Raw genomic sequence first — 20,254 nt, 5'->3', positions numbered from 1 at the left:
TTCAATTTTCCTTCTTATCCTAAGATATTTTTTAAAAAGTCTTTTTTCCTCTTAGTATAAGAAGAAGAAAATATTTCTGGTGTTTGATCACACATCTGCAGAACTATTGGCCCATTCCCAAGTCTCTATTGCCCACAAAAATTAGGGAACATGTGTCTAGACACCCTCTTAGGTCCATCACCACTGGAGCGGCTCCCTCTAAGACCACTGTGGGAGGACTAACATGGAAGGAGGGGAGGAAGGAGAGAATGTAAGCCTAAACAAGAAAATCCTCCTGGGCCAGGCATCCCAGCTGCCAGGGCTCCGCCTAGTGATACAGGAGGAAGAGGCCTACAGAAAGCCAGCTTTTCCTTCTGAGCTTAAGGGAAGTCTGGTTCCTCATTAGGGTACAGCAGTTAAGCCAGGTGACTGGGGTGGGGGTGGGGGCAGAGGGTGGGGCGTGTGGCACCACACCTGAGCCAGTAGGTGAGCTTATGAGGGATTTAAGTTCAGTTTTCACTGAAGCCATGCCCTACCTGGCATGCTGAGAGTGGGCTGTCTCATACTCAAGGCGGTGGGAGGTCTTGACAACGGCTTTCCTGCTCGCTGCTGCTGGAGGCTCTGAGCCAGGATGCTGTCCGTCCTGGGAGGCACACAGAGGTAAGGTGGTAGGGCTCTGGGTGGCCAGCGTCGGTGGGCGCTTGCTTTCCTTCTAGAATAGTTCGAGAAGCTGGCAAAATGTGTTGATGGTTTTTTTTTGTTTTTGAAAGGAAGTTGGCTTGGATTTGGGGAAATCAGTACCGATACTTCCATGAAATCAGTCTTTTTAGATTTTGTTTTAGCCTTTTAATTTTTGTGATACTGAGGATTTAAACCCAGGGATTTCCCTTTCAACTTGTGGCTTGAAGCCAGCACTCAACCATAGAATTATACCTCAGGCCTAGCTTCGCTTGAGACAGGAAAGCATTTTGTAATCTGGAAAGCCCACGCACGAGGAAGCTGCAGCCCAAGTACAGACATTTTGGAGCTGCCTGGATTATTTGGACTGAAGGTTTGGGGGGACACTGGGGTCAGGGACTTACTGGTTTGGTCCAGTGACTTCTGTCCTGTCCGATGGCTGGGTTCCTGCGTTTTTGTAAGATCTGGTCTGTGAGTCCATGCCAGAGTTCCCCTATCCACAGCCATAGAAGTTTGGTGTGAATCATATATGTCTCCCTTCTCATGGACATTGTTGGCTTGTTGTGAAGAACAGGTTCAGAGGTTTCCTAGTTAGTAAGGGGTAAAAGGCACAGCCTTCCGCAAGCTTCAGGGCAATCCGTAGCTTAGGAGTATACCATGCCAGGTTGCCTCTTGGTGGAAGATCTACTGAAAACCTGTGCTCCCTGAGCCCAGGGGAAGTCTCCTTCAGGGACAGAGCTGCTCATGGGAGCCTGTGTGACCTTGTGAATGGTATGTATCTCCACGGAGGAGAGGTGGAGCTTGATGTGGCCGTGGAGTGTGTGTTCTTGTGGTCAGCTGTGACTCACGGTAGGCTATTGGATTCCAGTGTGGGGCTGGCTTTGCAGAGGAGTGGGAAAGTAAGGGAGATTGGCTGCAGTTTGCTGCATGTGGCCGAGTGTGGGTGGGATGAGAACCGAGGCCGAGTGTGGTAGCATGTGCTCGTTGTGTGACAGTTTTTTCTGGGGAGACACAGCATGTCTACTCACTCCAGATAGGGAGCCCAAGACAGACTAAAGTGGGGGTACTACAAAGTCCAACTTGGTCAACCAGTGTGTCTTATTGGGGTCACAGGAATTTATTACAGGAATATAGGTGAGGGTTATTTATGGGAATAGAAACGACCCAAGGACAGATGTATCACCAAGCCCACCCCAGCGTGGGTGACAGCTCCCAAGGCTGGGAACCTGGAGCCTGCTGCACAGCCTGCAGGCAGCTCAACAGCTTGGAGAGGGTCCTTTCCAGGAATCACAGGAAAGCCTGGCTTGTCATTCAAACAGGCTCTGGAGTCTAATGGCTGGTTCCCAAGTAGATGGCAAACTGTTTTGTTCGTGGAGGTCTCCTGGCATATTGTAGATCTGTGTCCATGGAACCTGACTGGCTGAGAGATAAATGACCCCTCCTGCAGCTATGTCTAGGGGTGTAGGGGAGACATGGAGAGGGTGGTATGAATCCATTCTGATAGGAACGACAGTCCTTGGGAGTTTCCATGTCTTTTGTGGAATAACTCCCTCATTGCAAGAGACTAACAGGAAGAGGGCTATTGTCCACAGATCCACCTGCCTACCTTTTAGAAGGTGTTCATGTGTGGCACATGAAACTGTCTGATTCAGGGATGCCCATCCTTCCGGATGACTGGCCAGTGATACATGCTCTGGGTCTCCAGGTGGTCCTAAATTGCTCTCGCCTATACTGGAGAGTATAGGCAGGTCACCCATTGGCATGGCAGGAAGCTCTGGGGCTGACAGTTTGTCTTTAGGGCCAGCGCCAAATAGGTTGAGGGTGGGGTAGAGGTGCCGCAGCTGGGAAGAGCAGAGGTCTAAGCATCTGGGAAGGTGTGTGGTGCATACATTCTTACAAGTAGCTTTGCCTATTGCCTCTCTGCCTAGGTATCTCAGACTGGGCAGGGTTTAACACCAGAGCATCTAGGTGGGCCAGGTTAGAACTGTGCAGAGTTTTCTCATACTCCCAGGACATCAAACCATTTGCTTCTTTCCAGGAGCAATCCTTGTTGCCCAGTGCATGGCCACCATCAGGAGCTAGCTCGCCCCTGTTCTCTGCTGTCCTCTGGGCTCTGCAGGCAGACGTCGTGACTACTGTTTCTCTCTAAGTCATGTTGGGATCTATGAGAGTTAGGGCCTCAGTCTTTCACAGCTTCTCCAGTGAAGGCAAGGCAGGGCAGGGTGGGGGACCAGGTGCTTGGGTAAAAAGACTTGACAGTTTGGTCCGAAGTCATTCCGGTATTGTTTGTCCTGGTAGTTTACCAGAGCCTGACAGCCACACGGGGAAAGGAAACGAGAACATTCCACTGGAGAAGTGAACTGGAACATTGTGGGGACTCTCTTCTCCAGGAAGCAACTGCCTTACCCACCTCCCTCCTCTATTCCAGCTAACCCATTCATTAAAGTCACTCAAGCTTGGCTTGAGTGATTTAGTAGCGGGTAGGGTGACATTGTTGATGTTCAGATGGGCTCTGTACCTGCTTTGGTATTTGAGGCAACTGGATCACAAGATCCCTTTATACTGGCACCTGTGACCATTCCCAGCAGGCCAGAGGAGGGATGGGTTTCATGGCTCCCAATGCCATGTCCTCATCTTGGTGGAAAGGTCTTGATTCTAAGAATGGAATGAGACACTCGAGCTGTGGAAGAAGGGGAAGTGGAGGGCTTGAGAGTATGCCTGGGGGACCAAGGCTTAGGACTGTGGGGGGGGGGTGGAAGATGGTGTCCATGTAGGGATGCTTGAGAATCATGGGAAATGTGCCCCTCATGTCCATAATATTTTTTGAGGGGGTGTGGATTTTCAAGACAACGTTTCTCTGTAACATCCCTGGCTGTCCTGGAACTCGCTTTGTAGACCAAGCTGGCCTCAAACTTATAGAGATCCACCTGCCTCTGCCTCCTATGTTCTGAGATTAAAGGTGTGTGCTACCACGAGGGACCATACCCATGTTCTTGACATGCACAGTCCTTGGTCCTCAGACTAGATGACTCTAAAGCACCAGTGTCACTCTAAGTTTGTCCAAGGCCCCGCTGGAAAACTGAGGCAGCCGCTGGTACAAGTTTACTGGCTTCATCTATAGAAAAATTAGGGCCAGCAAAATAGCTCAGGAGGTAAAAGTGCTTCCTGGCCAGCCTGAAAACCTGAGTTTAACTCCCAGGATCCACGTGGTGGAAGGAGAGAGCTGCCTCATGCAGATTGTCCCCTGCCCTTCATATGTATCCCATAGCATGCATGCATACATATGTGCAATAAATAAACAAACAAATAAATAAATAAATACATGTATGTAGTGAATTTTTTTTGTTTTTGCCAGACAGGGTTTCTCTGTATTGTTTTGTAGGCTGTTGGTCCAGCCCGGCCTCGAACTCACAGAGATCCGCCTGCCTCTGCCTCCCGAGTGCTGGGATTAAAGGCGTGCGCCACCATTGCCCGGCTAAATTTTTAAAGGAAAAATAAATGTCTATCATTGCAGCTGGAAGCTGGCTTGTGACTTGGAGCCAGGCACCAGATGGTCTTGTGTCATGGATATATTCAGGGAGATGGATGTCCTAGTAAAACAGTGATGGCCTTGTGGAGCTGGCAGGAGGCTTGTGGAGGTTTTATAAACATTCATCTTGGGGGGTGGCAGAAGGATTCACAGTGGAAAGATTTTTTGTTGTCATTGTTTTTGTTTGTTTGTTTGAGACAGGGTTTCTCTGTGTAGCCCTGGCTGTCCTGGAACTCACTCTGTAGTCCAGGCTGGTCTTGAACTCAGAGATCCACCTGCCTCTGCCTCCTGGGTGCTGGGATTAAAAGTGCGCATGATCACCATTCTGCTCACGGTGGAAAGTTTAGGTCAATGCTCTGAGAAAGAAGGAAAGAGTTCCTTTTGCTTTCTGCACATGAGAATCAAGGTTTATTTTTAAAAATGAAGTTCCTGTTCATCCTCATGCAGAGGACTGGGCTGGGTTCTGGGTCTTGGACTGTGGCTTCTCTAGCCTCAGCTCAGGGAGGGAGGGCTTGTGGAGGGTTGTGGGCTGTGCTGAAGCAGGGGCAGGTGGTAGGCTTGGTGCCCTCTTCGGCTTATGATTTGGGAGCCCTGGGCCTTGAGCTGTCTGCGTGTAAAGGCTCGTTCCTGACAAGTCATATGACAGATGGTTAGTGGGTGCTGGAATTTTATGAATCCGAGAGGAGGCCAGTAAAAGGCATCGAGTTTAAGGAAGGGTTTTTATGTGGAAGAACCAACCAATTGATAGCCAGGGAAGAGCAGAAGGTGAGCTGTCATCTGACTGTGTTCCTCACTGTCCTTATCAGGTGTGGGGGGGGTCACACTAACTACACGAGGCTGTAGACCATCTGGCCTCATGCAGACACCTCCCCAGGGAGTGCTAACCACGACACAAGAAACTATTGACTTGAGATGGTGTCTAGTTGGTTTTGGGAAGACTGATGCTCTCTAACTCAGTGAGTTAGTCCTTGCTAGGTCTTGCCTTGTATGCAAGCTCAGCCTGGAATGGCTTGACCCTGTTTCCTCTCTCCTTCCCTTCTGACCTAGACCAGCAGGTCATTCTTCAGGGACTGGCCCCTGAGGGGAATGCCTGGAGATGAGAGAATGAAGAAGGCAGGAAAGTTGGAAGCCGGGGATCTTGCATAAACTGATGGATCATGACAAGCATGTTTGTTAAGAAGTGCAGCATCTTATATATTGTCTGTAGGGGGGCATTGCATGGAGTCAGCAAAAGGCTATCATGCAATGTTGGGCAAAGGGAACACAGTCTATCTCAAGAACAGCAAATGCCACAGACCAGCACTCAGTGGCAATGAGGCTGAGAACCACAGCCCTTCAAGGAGGGGGAAAACTGAGTTCCCAGGATCTGAAACCATAGCCTCCCCAAGGTCCTGGTCTCAGGTCATTACTGGTCTTGCCAAGTATGTTCTGGATTTAGACAACGGACTGACTCTTGGAACACACAGCACTATGGATCCATAGCTGAGCCTCAAGCCACAGGGTGTTGGTGGGTTTTCACGTATGGGTGAGAGGTGGGTGTGTTATAGGGCCCCTCCCTGCCAGCTGCTATGGGTCTGCTCTCAAAGGATGCACGGTGGAGAGGTGGTCAGGCAGCATCCACCTGGGAAGGACAGATGCCTTGGGACACGTGATGACACTTGTTTGCTCTGCACATAAAAATTGTGAGCATCACCTCTCAGGGTGAGTGTCTGAAACTCCTGCAGTCGTCATCAAAGCTAAGGGAGGGTGCCCAGGTCCTGGCAGGTGCTGGAGACAGCTCGCAGAGGCCTGGAATCCTATCTATTCTGCCGCCCACTTAAACTGTGGGCACCGTCTGTTTTAGGTCATGTGGTGTGGGGGGCACTGTAATGTCGGGAGAGTTTCACACCCTTCGGTATCTATCAACGTGTCCTCCCAGAGTGTGTCAGAGAGCACAAAAATCCCATCAAGATCCTGTTTCTAGGGAGAGAGGGGCCAGTGGGATGCCTGGGAGCCTGGGGAGCAGGTGCCTCCTCACAGAGCAAACAATGAGTCTGTTCACTGGAAAACCAGACCCAGACACTGAGAGGTGAAGGAATATACACCCTGGGTGTCTAGGTGGGTTGCCAAAGAGTCAGGAAAATAACCCCAAACCAAGATCTCTGAGAGTAGGAAGAGACGGTTTTCTAATACTCTACTGCATGTCCAGGGGTGTCCTGGACCACAGTGGCTGTGCTTCATATGATGGCTCTGTGTCCTGGGTTGACACGGCCTATGAATCAGGACCCAGCAGAGGCCTGCCCTCCAGGCAGCTCTGGAACCCCAGTATACTTTTCACTGTGGCTTGAGGCAGAGGCAGAGGCAGAGCAGCAACAAATCCCCCGAAATGCTTCAGCAGGCAGAATACCAGACACACCCTCTCCGTCCCCACACGCCCTCTCCGTCCCAAGATGCCCACTTGCCAGCCAGCTGCCTGATGTAGCCCCTCCCCCACACAGGGAGGCTTAAGCAGTCCTTTTGGTGATTTGGAAGCTAGAGAAGGAAGCATGTGTGTGTGTGTGCGTGCGTGCGTGCGTGTGTGTGTGTGTGTGTGTGTGTGTGTGTGTGTGTGTGTGATGTGTGTGTAGGTGTGTGTGTGGTGTGTACATGTGTGTGGTGTATGGGTGGTGTGCATGTGTGTGGTGTGTGTGTATGTGTGTGGTGTGTATGCTTATGTGCATGTGTGGTGTGTGTATGTGTGTGCTGTGTTTGTGTATATGTATGTGTGGTATGTGTGTATGTGTGTGTATGATGTGTATGTGTGATATGTGTGTATGTGTGTGGTGTGTGTATGTGTGGTGTGTATGTTTATGTGTATGTGGTGTGTGTGTGGATGTGTGTGTGTAGGGTGTATGTGTGTATGGTGTGTGTGGTGTGTATTTATATATATGTATGTGTGGTGTGTGTGTATGGTGTGTGTGGTATGTTTGTGTGGTGTGTGTATGTGTGTAGTGTGTATGTATATATGTATGTGTGGTATGTGTATGGTATTTATGGTGTGTGGTGTGTATACATATGTTTGTGTGGTATGTGTGTATGTGTGTGGTGAGTGTGTATGGTGTGTGTGGTATGTGTATGTGTATGTATATATGTATGTGTGGTGTATATATGTGTGTGGTGTGTGTGTACGTGGTGTGTTTGTGTGGTGTGTATGTATATGTGTATGTGTAGTGTGTGTATTTGTGTGTATGGTATGTATGTGTGATGTATGTGCATGTGTGGTGTGTGTGTATATATGTATGTGTAGTGTGTGTATATGTGTGTGGCATGTGTGTATGATATGTGTGTGGTGTGTATGTATATATGTGTATGGTGTGTATGTCTGATATGTGTGTATGTGTGTAGCGTGTGTGTATGGTATGTGTGGTGTGTATGTATATATGTATGTGTAGTGTGTGTGTATTTGTGTGTATGTGTGTGGTGTGTGTATGGTGTATGTATATATGTATGTGTGGTGTGTGTGTGTTTTCCAGGGGAGGGAGCTCTCTCTGTCCTCACAGGACAGGTTGGGTGGAGACAGGAAGCAGGCTCTGTGGCTGTCTTCTCATCAGGACACTAATTCCGATGTTCCCGTTTCTGTCATTTTCCAATGCCCATCTCAAACTGCTTTCCTATTGGGGTTTGGGGCCTTAGCATGGGGCTCAGTCCATGCATCTACCGTGCAAGGTCCCCTTCGCAGCTCAGGGACTGGGAACGGCCTATAGCCCCCAGCCCTAGGAGCTCCAGGTTCTGAGATGAGCAGCCCTGGGCACCGTGCTCTGGCTTGCAGGTTGTCACAGGACTCCTTGTCGAACAGCGGGTGGGGCTGTGTATCCAAGAGGCACTGAGCTGCTACTGCCCACAGGTCCTTCCGGGTGGCACTCTTGTTCCTGGTGCTGGTTGTGTTCCTGATGGCTGGCTTCCTGCACGTGGACTTCCAACTGCTTACACCGTAAGTCCTGTGCAGGTGTCTCATGCTCTGGGACCCCAAGAGCACTGGCAAGACTCATCCTGTCTTCTTTAAGAACACCAGCACTCGCTTCGCCACTGAGGTCTTCTCTGAGAGAAAGTGGTGAGCTAGGCTTGTTCTGGGCCCGCCTCCTGTGACGACAAGCCCACTGCGAAGGCTTCTGAGGAGGCTCTGGGAGGCAGGCTTGGCCAGACCAGCCTGGTCCGGGAAAGGGACTGAGCAGAGCTGGGTCTACAGTAGGAACCTTGGGAAGGCTACCTCCTGAAATGGCCTGGGTTCTAGCATGGCTTCTAGGTGGTGAGGTCACAACTGTACTCCTTTGTCACCAGGCCCCAAAGCACTCGCTCCCCTACCTGCCAGGACTACATCAGCCAGAGAGCGGCCATCTGTGCCCCCTTGCACAAGCAACTGCCTTTCAGGCCAGGGATTTCCCCAGGATTCTGGGATGGTCTTATTTTCATGTCCTTCATGTATCCTCTGGTTGGGTTTGTATGACAGGGAGGGGTAAATTTTCCTCTGAAAAAACATATTGTCCCAAGGTTCACTAGATCCCGCCCCTCACCATCCTTGTCAATCTTATGGCTTACATTAACACAAGAAGGTGCGGGCTGGAGAGATGACTCAAAGAGCATTGGCCGCTCTTCCAGAGGACCAGGGTTCAATTCCCAGCTCCTACACGGCAACTCACAACTGCCTGTAACTCAAGTTTCAGTGGATCTGACTCCTTTACATAGACATACATGCAGGCCAAATACCAATACATATATATATATATATATATATATATTTAATAAAAATATATTTAAAAAGACAAGAAGGTGCCTGGTGACTAGGCCACCTGTTAGGCTGGCTGACCTTGTCTGAGGTCACAGGGCCACTGACACACGGGGTGCCCTGGAAGACAGCAGGTTTGGGTGCCTAGGGGAATGCTTGGGGTCTGAGGTGTGAGTTTATGGCTTGCGTGAGAACAGAATGTGCAGAAAGCACAGCTGTTGAGGATATCTTGCAAGGGGAATACCATGTCTGTCACAGACAAACCCCCTGGACGGCAAGATGGCGGGGAGGTAGAGTTGAGGTGAGGACCCAACACTGGAAGACGGTGAGAAAAATGGTGTAGGGACCCCATGTTGAGGGGTGCTTCTTGGATGTTGTTGAGGGTGTGTGGCCCCTTTATTGATGGTGGTGTACACGGTCTCTCCTAGTCTGCTCAGGGACAAGGCCCAGGAACCGCCAGTCACCAACATCATGTTCCTGAAGACGCATAAGACAGCCAGCAGTACAATGCTCAACATCCTCTACCGCTTTTCCGAGGCTCACAACCTGTCAGTAGCGCTGCCCAGGGGCTCCAGCTTGCATCTGGGTTACCCCTGGCTTTTTGTGACCCGGTATGTGGAGGGCATGAAGCAGGATGGCAGCCAGAATCATCACTTCAACCTCATGTGTAACCACCTGCGGTTCAACTTCCCTGAGGTGGGAAACGCGGAGGTGGGGGGACGGGAGGGCTGGGGTTGCCTTGCTCCGAGCCATGGCATTCCGTGTGCAACTGTGGCGCTTACAGGGGTGGAGACAGGGGCGGGTACAGAGTCGGTGGAGGGGTCGTTCGAAGTTGCAGGGTTGGAGGGGTCTGCCCGTAGACCCTGTCTTCAAGCTGCCAGTGACTCTCGGCATGAGATGTGTAGCCCCAACGCTTGAGGGAATCCCAACGCACCCTCACGTGCCCGAATTTCTGGTTCTGGAAGAACACACTGGGCTTTTGTTGCCTCGGAACCTTTGTACTTGCTCCTGCCGTGTAAGGAAGAGGCTCTAGCTCTGTTGGCAGGAGCTGGGACAGGCGGGGATTGGGGTCTTTGTGGGCAGCTGTCCATCTAACAAGGACTCTTAGACCCATCTTCCCCGTCTCCAAATAGGTGCAGAAAGTCATGCCCAATGACACTTTCTACCTGTCCATCCTACGAAACCCGGTTTTCCAGCTGGAGTCTTCCTTCATCTACTACAAGAACTATGCTCCTGCCTTCCGGGAGGTCAAGACCCTGGACCAATTCCTGGCAGATCCGTGGAAGTACTACAAAGTCAGCGATGGCCTGAAAAACGTCTACGCGAAAAACAACATGTGGTTTGACTTTGGCTTCGACAACAACGCGCCGGCTGAGGTGGACTACGTTCGCTCGTGCCTCTCGGAGGTGGAGCGCCAGTTCCATCTGGTGCTCATTGCGGACCACTTCGATGAGTCCATGGTGCTGTTGCGCCGACGGCTGCGCTGGCAGCTGGATGACGTGGTCTCCTTCAAGCTGAATGTACGCAGCCCGCGCACCGTCTCGCGCTTGACGGAGGAGAGCCGGGAGCGTGCCAAGCGCTGGTGCGAGCTGGACTGGCAGCTCTACCAGCACTTCAACCGCACGTTTTGGGCCCAGCTGCACACGGAGGTGAGCCCACAGCAGCTCAGGAGAGAGCTGGAGCAGCTGCGGGCGAGGCGCCGCGAGCTCACCGCCCTGTGTCTTCAGGACCCAGAGCACAAGAACAAGACGCAGATAAAAGACCGGAATCTGCGCCCCTACCAGTCTGGAAATGCGGAAATTCTGGGCTACAACCTTAAGCATGGTCTGGACAATACTACACTGGGCATCTGTCAGAGGATGGCAATGCCAGAGCTCCAGTACATGGCCCACTTGTACTCGCTGCAGTTTCCCAACAACCCCCCCAAGAACATCCCGTTCCTGAAAACGTAGGGGTTTGGCCAAGTGACCCTTTCTCCCCAGATCTCCCTGGGAGCCCTAGAGTTTGCCAGCCTACCTTTCCAAAGTGAAGAACAGAGTGTGAAACCTCTGTGTAGAGACCCACCCATCCCCAGCGCTGGGGAGAGGGTCCTACACCTAAGACAATCGGCACAGCTGGACCATAACTGAACCCACCCATTGTAGAGACATGTCCTGGACAGGCAAGGATGCCAGTGCCCTCTAATTGTCGGTCCACAAGGAGGAGTCAGTCTAAACAGCCCATCAGGTGAACAGCAGCCTCGGGGTTAGCAGGGGCTTAGGCAGTGGGCCTGGCGATCCACGTAGGGCCTCAGAACAGTTCCTTGGGATTTTCCAGCCGCATGGACTCAGCACTGGCCACAGAGCCATGCCTGTATAGGGTACCCGGGCAGCAGCTCTAAGGTGGGCCCCGGTGAGATGGGATGAATATTCGGCCTCCCATCTCTGACTTTATGAAGAACAGTGTAGACGGGGATGTGAAAGTTTCTGGTTAGCCTGAACACTTTGTAGCTTCCCACTGGAAATCCTGAAGGAGAAAGTGTCTCACTTGACAAAGGAGGGACTCAGGTACCTTTGGTTGCCTTGGAAACCATGTTGTATATAGCCTCAGGGATCTTTTTTTGTGTGTGTGTGCCTCTTTTTGTCATTTGTGGAGAGATTCTAAGCCCCCAGCCCCCAGTTCTGGTAGGATGAGGAACCTGGTTACCTGGGCACACAACCCCAGGTAGTCTAGCAAAGTGCCTGGGGTCTTGGGAAGGTTGCCACTGTCACACACTCAGCCTGGAGCTTCAGTTTGAGCCTCATTTGTTGAGTTTGGGTGGAGGCATTTCTCTGGGCAAGAGCTACTTTGGACAGCAATTTAATGGCAGCCCGACAAGAAAAGTAGTTGTCAGTGAGTTTAGAGCTGGTAAAACGAACTAGTCAATCCAAAAGAGCACTGTAAATTGAAGAATGACTTTTCCAAACTGAATAGAGATAGTCAAGAATGCCAGGCATGGTGGCACAGGCCTTTAATCCCAGCACCGGGGAAGCAAAGGCAAGTAGATCTCTGAGTTCGAGGCCAGCCTGGACTACATACTGAGTTCCATGATGTCCAGGGCTACAAAACAAGATCCTGTCTCAAAACAAAACAAAACAGAAAACCATAAAAAAGAGAAGAAAACACAACCAACTAAAACCAAAACCAAACCTCTGAATTTAGACAAAATTACTCTTAATACATTTGGGTCCTCTGGAAGAGTAGGAAGTGCTCTTAGCCTCGGCTCTTTAATTAGAACTCTTCATTCACAGTAGACTTAATACTTTTTCTTTTTGTCAGTTGTGGAGATTGGTCTCAGGAGCTCAAGTGTGCTAGGCAAGTATTCTAACACTGAGCCATGTCCCTAACTGTGAAACCCTAATTTCTAGGAAAGACTCAGGGAGAAAGCAACATTTAGTTGTCTCTTTCATTCATATGTAAGTATATAAAACAATTGAATATATGAGAGAATTGAATGTTGTCATATATGTGTGTTTGTGTGTGTGAGCAATTCATGATAATATTTTGTTTCTTTGAACATACGCTTTCTGTTAGGGAAAAATGTTCTTTATGTAAAATAGGATATGTTTGTTTGTAGACATACACACACACACACACGTATTGTATTTTCTTAGAATATAAGAAGCCAAGAGTACTTGAATTATTGTCAGCAAGTGATATCTCATCATTTTAATGTACTTAGGAATGACTCATGAGTTTCTATGACTTAATTTAAAATTTTCATAAGCATGAATTCCATTTCATTCAAACTTTATTTTTTTATAATTATACCTAGGTTAGATAATGAAAATTAAGTTACTAGACAAGCAAAAATTTGCTTCTTATTAAAGACCCTACCCAAGGTCTAATCATTGTCCCAAAACATAGGAAGCAATAATGGGCACTGCCCTATACTCTAGTCTATGCTTCTTCTGTTCATGCGAAAAACACAACTCTCACCTCAAGGGGATAAGAGATAGTTTATCCTGGAGCCAAACATGAGTGATCATGGCCCAAGAACACCAATTTAGGTTACCTTGAATTCCTGTCCCTACCTGATAACAGTTTGATGATGTTTTCACAGTAGCAGAACAAATAAAGTCATAAATTAAGGCACTTTAAAAATACATCGGTGGAAATACTAGGTAGATGGGTTCCAGAAAAATGAGGAAATCTCCGCCACAGGCCTCACATCCTGGCTGATGACATTCTGAGCCTTTGGGGTGGTGAGAGCCAAGGGTCTGTTTCATTGCATTCCGAAAGGTTTTACCTGTTAGTCACAAGGATGTTAGATTGGACACAGAGATGGGCAAGATGCCGCTAAGGTGCCTGTGCTGGCTAGTTTTATGTTGACCTGTCATGAGCTAGAGTCCTCTGAGAGGTGGGAACCTCAGTTGAGAAGATGCCTTCAGCTGTAGGGCATTTTCTTAATTAGCGATTGATGGTGGAGGGGGAGGCGGGCCATCCCTGGGCTCCTGGTCCTGGGTTCTATAGAAAGCAGGCTGAGCAGTGCAGGGGGTGGGCATCCTCCATGGCCTCTGCATCAGCACCGGTCCAGCTTCTCATCCAGTTTGAGTTCTTGCCTTCACTTCCCCCAATGAGCCGTGATTCAGGGTGTGCATGCCCTTTTCTCCCCAACTCTCTTCTCCCCTTTCATCACAGCAACGGAAGCCTAATCATCACAGGGGCTCAAGATAGCTCAGGGCAAAGTCGAAGCAACCCAACCTCTCACTGCTCAAGGTCTATTAAGTTAATCTGCTTTGGAGGAAATTTACTCTTTGCTGTCACATTTTGTGTGCCAAGGAGCCACATAGCTTTGATGTCTCACGCCCTATAATCTGATGTAGATGAAGCTCAGTAGTACACGGAAGGGCAGTCTTCAGGAGAGGAATAGCAGGTAAAGCCACTAAGCAAGAACTCCTGGCCGGGCGTTGGTGGCACACCCCTCTAATCCCAGCACTCAGGAGGCAGAAACAGTCAGATTTCTGTGAGTTCAAGGCCAGCCTGAGCTACAGAGTGAGTTAGTTCCAGGACAGGCTCCAAAGCTACACAGAGAAACCCTGTCTTGAAAAACAAAACAAAAAACAAACAAAAAAACTCCTGGATTATATCATTAAAACCTACTAGTTATTATGACCCAGTTTTGTTTTTATAAAAAGATCCTCTTTATTTGACCTAGTGTGTGAAATATAATAGGAGTAACATGCCTAAAATTAAGATAATCAGGAACACTGCCCGACTTAATGGATTGAAGGTGGTAGATGAGGGAAATAGACATTTTAAACAACCCAAATTTACATATTTTAAAACTAGATTAATGAGAGACATTGAAGACTTCTGCGACACCCCCCCAAAAAGAAATAATCCTGACAAGAAGCTATTAAAGAGAGTCCTTCAAAACTGTGATAAAGAAGCTGAAGTATATTAGCTCTTCACAGCTGATGGCTTCTGGGGGACCGTGGGGAAGGACTCAGTTTTCTTTAAGGGGCTGGCCACTGAGAGTTTCCCCATGTTCCAGTGAGTATATGGGCAGTACAAATTGGATTCTGTGTTTTGTTTTGTTTTTCAGGGGGGCATTTTAAGCTTACAGAAGAGATTTCCCCACTTTGCTCTAACTAGTTTATGTAATGCTTCTATCAGTGTATTTGAAAAGTGCCATCATTTACAACTGTTTTTGTACTGTCACTCTAAATTTTTTTTTAATCAAACTATTGTCACATTGTAACATGTTATTTGGGGTACCCTAAATCTGTGTGTTGCAGGCATGGTTAGTCATATTTGCCTCCAAAATAAACTATGTCTTTTTATAAAGTTTTACTTTATGTGTTTAGGTGTTTTGCCTGCTTGTATGTCTGTGCTGGCACCTGTGTATCTGAGGAGGTCAGAGAGAGCGTGGGATCACCTTGAGCCACTTTAGACGGTTGTGATCTGCCATGTGAGTGCCCCCGGGGCTCCTTGGGGGAGCAGCTAGTACTCTTAACTGCTGGTCCTTTTTCCAGTCCCAAACTATGTCATCTGAGGTGAAGACTGTGAGTTTTGTATCGACTATTATGAAACCGGAACATGGGGCCTTGAGAATTATCTTCTTTTCATCTGAGGGATTACTGGATGGGAGGCAGGTACTGGCGACGTGGGTAAGTTCTTTCTGGGACTCTGAGCTCTCCGTCTGTGGTTTGTTCTGGGCTGGTTGTTTAGGAACCTATTTGGTAAATACTTTTTTTCTTTCTTTTCTAAACATTTGATTTACATTCTCTGTGGTGGTTCAATGAGGATGGCTCATAGATTTGAATATTTGGTTATTTGAATATTAGGTGCTTTTTCTCAAACGGAAAGCAGGGAGATCTTATGGGTTGTAGGCAAGGGGTGATGACGTGTCCACCACAAGCCGGGTTTGTGCCTAAGTATGGTCAAAAACCGAGGGCTTAGGTGGGGACTTGGGCGGCTGGCTGGGAGGAAGCTGCAGTAGCCACTAAGAATGTAGAACTGGGCATTAGTCACCTTTCCTTTGTTCAGGGACTCTCTAAGTGGGCCAGAGAGGGGGGCGCAGAGAGAGGCTTTCTGAATCATGCAGGGGTGAGCTGGAGATTCCAACCAAACATCATCAGGTCACTTAGACATTTCACAGGCCCATGTGGAGGCCTCTCCTCTCCTCTCCTCTCCTCTCCTCTCCTCTCCTCTCCTCTCCTCTCCTCTCCTCTCCTCTCCTCTCCTCTCCTCTCCTCTCCTCTCCTCTCCTCTCCTCTCCTCCCCCCTCCCCTCCCTTCCCCTCCCCCTCTTCCCATCCCTCCCCTCCCCTCCTCTCCTATCCTCTCCTCCCTTCCCCTCCCCTCCCTTCCCCTCTCCCTCTTCCCATCCCTCCCCTCCCCTCCTCTCCCCCTCTTCCCACTCCTCCCTCTCTGTCTCCATCTTGTGAATCAGGTGTACGTTCTCAGCTTCCGCCACAGCAGCTCTGCCCCCACCACAGTGATCATGGACTAATCTGAAACTGTAAGCAAGCCCACAATTAAATGCCTTTAAAAAAAGCTGCCTTGGTCGTGGTGTCTTTTCACAGCAATGGAACAGTAACTAAGACATTGTCTATTTTATTTATGTTCTTGTGAGCACTTTTTGTTTCAGACCATTCAGTTTGCTTTTTATTTGGTTGCAGACTTAGACTTCAGTAGATACGTAGTTTAGTTCTGGTGCGGTCAGTATCACCTTCTCCCACCTTTCCAGACACCCCTCCCATATCTAATCTAGAGGAGGAGGAAATGTTTGGAGAAAAACAGATTGTTTGGTATTCCAGCCAATTTTATGTTAGATTCCTGTTTGAGTCAATTTGAAAGTATTTTTAAAAGATGGAAAAAAAATCCAGCAAGATTCACTATTTTTTTTTTTTTTTGAGACAAGGTATTGCTTTGGAGTCTGTCCTGGAACGTGCTCTGTAAAAAACAGAAATTTACTTCTGTTTTTTTGTGCTTAACAAAACATAAGGCTGCCTGGTGGTTGCACACGCCTTTAACCCCAGCACTCGGGAGGCAGAGGCAGGCGGATCTCTGTGAGTTCGAGGCCAGCCTGGTCTACAGAGTGAGTTCCAGTATTGCCAGGACTGTCCACACAGAGAAACCCTGTCTCAGAAAAAAAAATAATTAAAACAAAACAGAAGTCTAGAAGTCCTGGGCAATAAAAAAAATCACAAATGGGTGGCCTACTTGAATTAAGAGTTAAAATGGAGACTGGATGCTCCAGGAAGTGAATTTTTGGATTGTTCCCGGTCAGGCTCTTTTCTTGTTGCAGCCTCCTGCCCCCAGCAGCCTTCTTGCCAGACTTCTCCAGCTCTCGTTCTCCTTTGCACCCCTGCATTGGCTTACGGGTGCACCCCTCCGCCAAGCCAGGCCGTGGACACTGTGGACTTGGGGAAGCGGCAGAGAATAGAATAGATGCCCCTGCCGACGGGATGCGAATGAGTGAAATGGGGGAGCAGGAGGCTGACAATGATGAAGAAGAAGAGGACGCTGGGGAGGAAAAGGAGGACCGTGATGGCGAGAAAGAGGATGGAGGCGAAGATGAGGCAGTCGAGGCAGCTACGGGCTTGTGGGCAGCTGAAGGTGGCCAAGAAGAAAAGACCCATGAGGAGGACTAGACGGCAGGAAAGGAAATGTTAGCCTTAAAGGGCCACTGTGACCTGGTCAACCCCCTGCTGCTGGTCTCAGACTCTGGTGGTCACCTCTGCCTAGAGGGGCAGATCCCACTGTCTGCCTGTAGGGGCGGTGCTGCCCACAGATGACCAGATTGAGAATTTGCAACAGGGAGGAAAAAAGAACCCAAACTTCCAAGAGCCTGCCCCTGCCAACGCCAACACGTTTTAAAAAGAGGGGATGGACAGATGGTGCAGACGTTAAGAGCACTTTCTACAGAGGGCCTAGTCGTGGGGTACCTAGTACTCACATGGCTCACTGGCATCTGTAACTCCAGTTCCAGGGGATCTCACACCCTCTTCTGGGCTCAGCACCAGGCACACACGTGGTGCACATACATGCAGTCAAAACACTTGTACACATGAACAGAATAAACACACCTTTAAAAAAAGTATCCTAAAAGGAAATTTTGTATTTCTTGTTTACATTTTATATTTTGTACATATTGTTAGGCAGCAGCTACTTTTTTTTTTTTTTTTTTTTTGGTTTTACGAGCCAGGGCTTCTCTGTATTGTTTTGGAGGCTGTCGGTCTAGCCCAGCCTCGAACTCACAGAGATCCGCCTGCCTCTGCCCCGAGAGTGCTGGGGGCAGCAGCTACTTTTAATGATAATAGGTAACCAGCCCAGCTTTAGGGGCAACAATAAGTCCTCCCCCTTCTTCCTTTGACATTCTGAGACAGGGTCTCTCTACACAGCCCTGGCTGGCCTGGAACTCACTGCGTAGACCAGGTTGGCCTCAACCTCACAGAGATTGGCCTGCCTCTGCTTCCAAGAGCTGGGAAAAAAGGCGTGTTCCACCACACCCAGCTCTATGTTCCACTTCTGATTTTACTTGTGTTCATTATAATCTCAAAGGAGGAAAAAAAAAACACCTTGAAGAAAAGAAAGTGGAGCAGCAACAACAAAACCGTATTATGGGCATTAAAGTAACCTCTTTTGGTTCACATACCCTACTGGAAGTAGTTGGCTTGTATGATATAGTGATGAAAGACAAATCTGGAAGCTTTCTTTTTTATATATGAAGTTATTGTTTAATTTTTAGCCTGCTTGATATATGTGTGAAACAATCCCCAATAGTAAACTCAACTTACTCTGTCTTTAAAAAGTATTGATTTACTTTTATTTATGTGTTTGAGATTTTGCCTCTGTGTGTGTGTGTGTGTGTGTGTGTGTGTGTGTGTGTGCGTGTGCGCGTGCCTCGTGCCCACAGAGGCTAGAAGAGGGTGCTGAATGCCCTAGACATGGAATTATAGATGGCTGGGAACTGGCATGTGGGTGCTGGGAACTGAACCTGGGTCCTCTGCAAGAGCACTAAGTGAATTTAACCCCTGGTCTATCTCTCCAGCTTCAATAAACCAGATTTTTATTTTGGTGGAAAAAAAGAAAACCACCAATATGATAAAACTGGTAATTTATAAGAGTTAATAGAAGCTTTAAGCCCAGTGTTGGTGGCACACTCCTTTAATCCCAGCACTCAGGAGGCAGAGGCAGGCGGATCTCTGTGAGTTGGAGACCAGCCTGGTATACCGAGCGAGTTCCAGGACAGGCTCCAAAATAATACGGAGAAGCCGGGCGGTGGTGGTGCAGGCTTTTAATCTCAGCACTTGGGAGGCAGAGGCAGGCAGATCTCTGTGAGTTTGAGGCCAGGCTGGACCAATAGCCTCCAAAACAATGCAAAGAAACCCTGTCTCGTAAAGCCAAAATAATAATAATAATAATAATATGGAGAAACACTGTCTCGAACCCCCCCAAATTAATAGAAGCTTTAAAAACTACACCTAAGAGACATTAAAAATAAATTAAAATGTTAATAAAATATTAAAAAATATTTAGAGGCTATGTCAGAACTAAAGATAACTTCTGATCACATTCTCCTCTCTTTTCTTAATTTTGTTTCTTCCCTCTTAATATTTAGGAGAAAAATTCTATATATAAAAATTATTACAGTTTCTTTTAATATAAATGCTAAAGAAAAAGCATTTTTTGATGTATCAAAAATTCCCAGGACAGAGAGATAGCTCAGCAGATAAGAGCACTGTGTTCTCTTCCAGAGGACCCGGGTTCAATTCCCAGCACCCACGTGGCGCTCACAACTGCCTGCAACTCCAGTCCCTGGGGATCTGACAGCCCCACAGATACACATGCAAGCAAAGCACAAATGCACACAAAACAAAAATAAATTATAAAAAGAACTACCATTTGTAAGGTCACCTTAATTTTGGAAGCTGTGCTCTTATTTTCTCCTTGAGGGGTTTTCTTTCTCTTAGCTCTGGTACTTAAGTCTGTGCTAAAAATATCTTCGTTATACCAGCTAGTCCTAAAATTCCCGCCAGGGTTAAAGCCCCGAATCCCAGTTTGGTTTGTGAGTTGAGGTCCCTACAAGCATAGGAGGACTCCTGGGACTGCTAAAGACAACAATGCATAGTTTGTCTCTTCCCTCACTTCTGGGGATTCTTGCTAGGATCTGTCTTGAAGCACCATCGATGAGTTTGCCTGAGTGCCCTTGGCTGGTCGGCCCTGCTCTGCATGGCTTGGGCATTAGCTGCGGTTCTTTTGCTTTTGTTTTTCTGGCCAGCCAGTGTTTGGTAAAGTGCCCGACACCAAACGTAGAAATCCTCTCCACTCAAACAAGTTTTTGGGAAAACATGTGGCTTTTCTGATGGACATCTTTGAAGACTGATCCCGAAGATATCCCCAGCCACTCTTTTGTCCAAGAAAGCAGCCAGAGACAGCACCCCAAGTCACACATGGAGGGTACCTGCCTCTATACTTCCTCTTTGTTGCACCCACTCGGAGAGGACCACCCGAAGGCTTCAAGGAGCTTAACGACACCGAATGCAAGTACAAGAAGGCCCGTTTATTTCCGGAAAACCAGCTAGCTAGCTAGGGCTCAACTCTGACGGGAGAGTTGAAGCCCTGATCCGCAAAAACAAGGCACTTTTTCCCCCTCAATATGTGTTTTTATTTGAATTAGAAACATGAATGCTTCACATGCCAATCCCATCTCCCTCTCCCACCCCTCCCTCCCTTGCCCCTCCACCAGGCCCCCAGCCCCCCACCAAATCCTGGCATCATTACCCAGGAAGGGTGAGGCCCTCCATGGGGGATCTCCAGAGTCTGTCATTTCATCCAGGGCAGGACCTAGACCCTTCC

General features: G+C 48.4%; 1 protein-coding gene across 1 annotated transcript; it reads left to right on the top strand.

The window, feature by feature from the left end:
* Positions 1–454: 454 nt before the first annotated feature.
* Gal3st2 (galactose-3-O-sulfotransferase 2) lies at positions 455–14,741 on the top strand. Its single transcript, XM_013118443.3, has 4 exons — positions 455–639; positions 8,049–8,135; positions 9,356–9,623; positions 10,061–14,741. The coding sequence occupies exons 1-4, from the start codon at positions 611–613 to the stop codon at positions 10,877–10,879; spliced, it is 1,203 nt and encodes a 400-aa protein (XP_012973897.1). The 5' UTR covers positions 455–610; the 3' UTR covers positions 10,880–14,741.
* Positions 14,742–20,254: the final 5,513 nt, after the last annotated feature.

Source organism: Mesocricetus auratus, unplaced genomic scaffold (genome assembly GCF_017639785.1).
Source record: "Mesocricetus auratus isolate SY011 unplaced genomic scaffold, BCM_Maur_2.0 Super-Scaffold_100010, whole genome shotgun sequence".
Lineage (NCBI taxonomy): Eukaryota > Metazoa > Chordata > Mammalia > Rodentia > Cricetidae > Mesocricetus > Mesocricetus auratus.
This window is presented reverse-complemented; position numbering and strand designations above follow the sequence as displayed.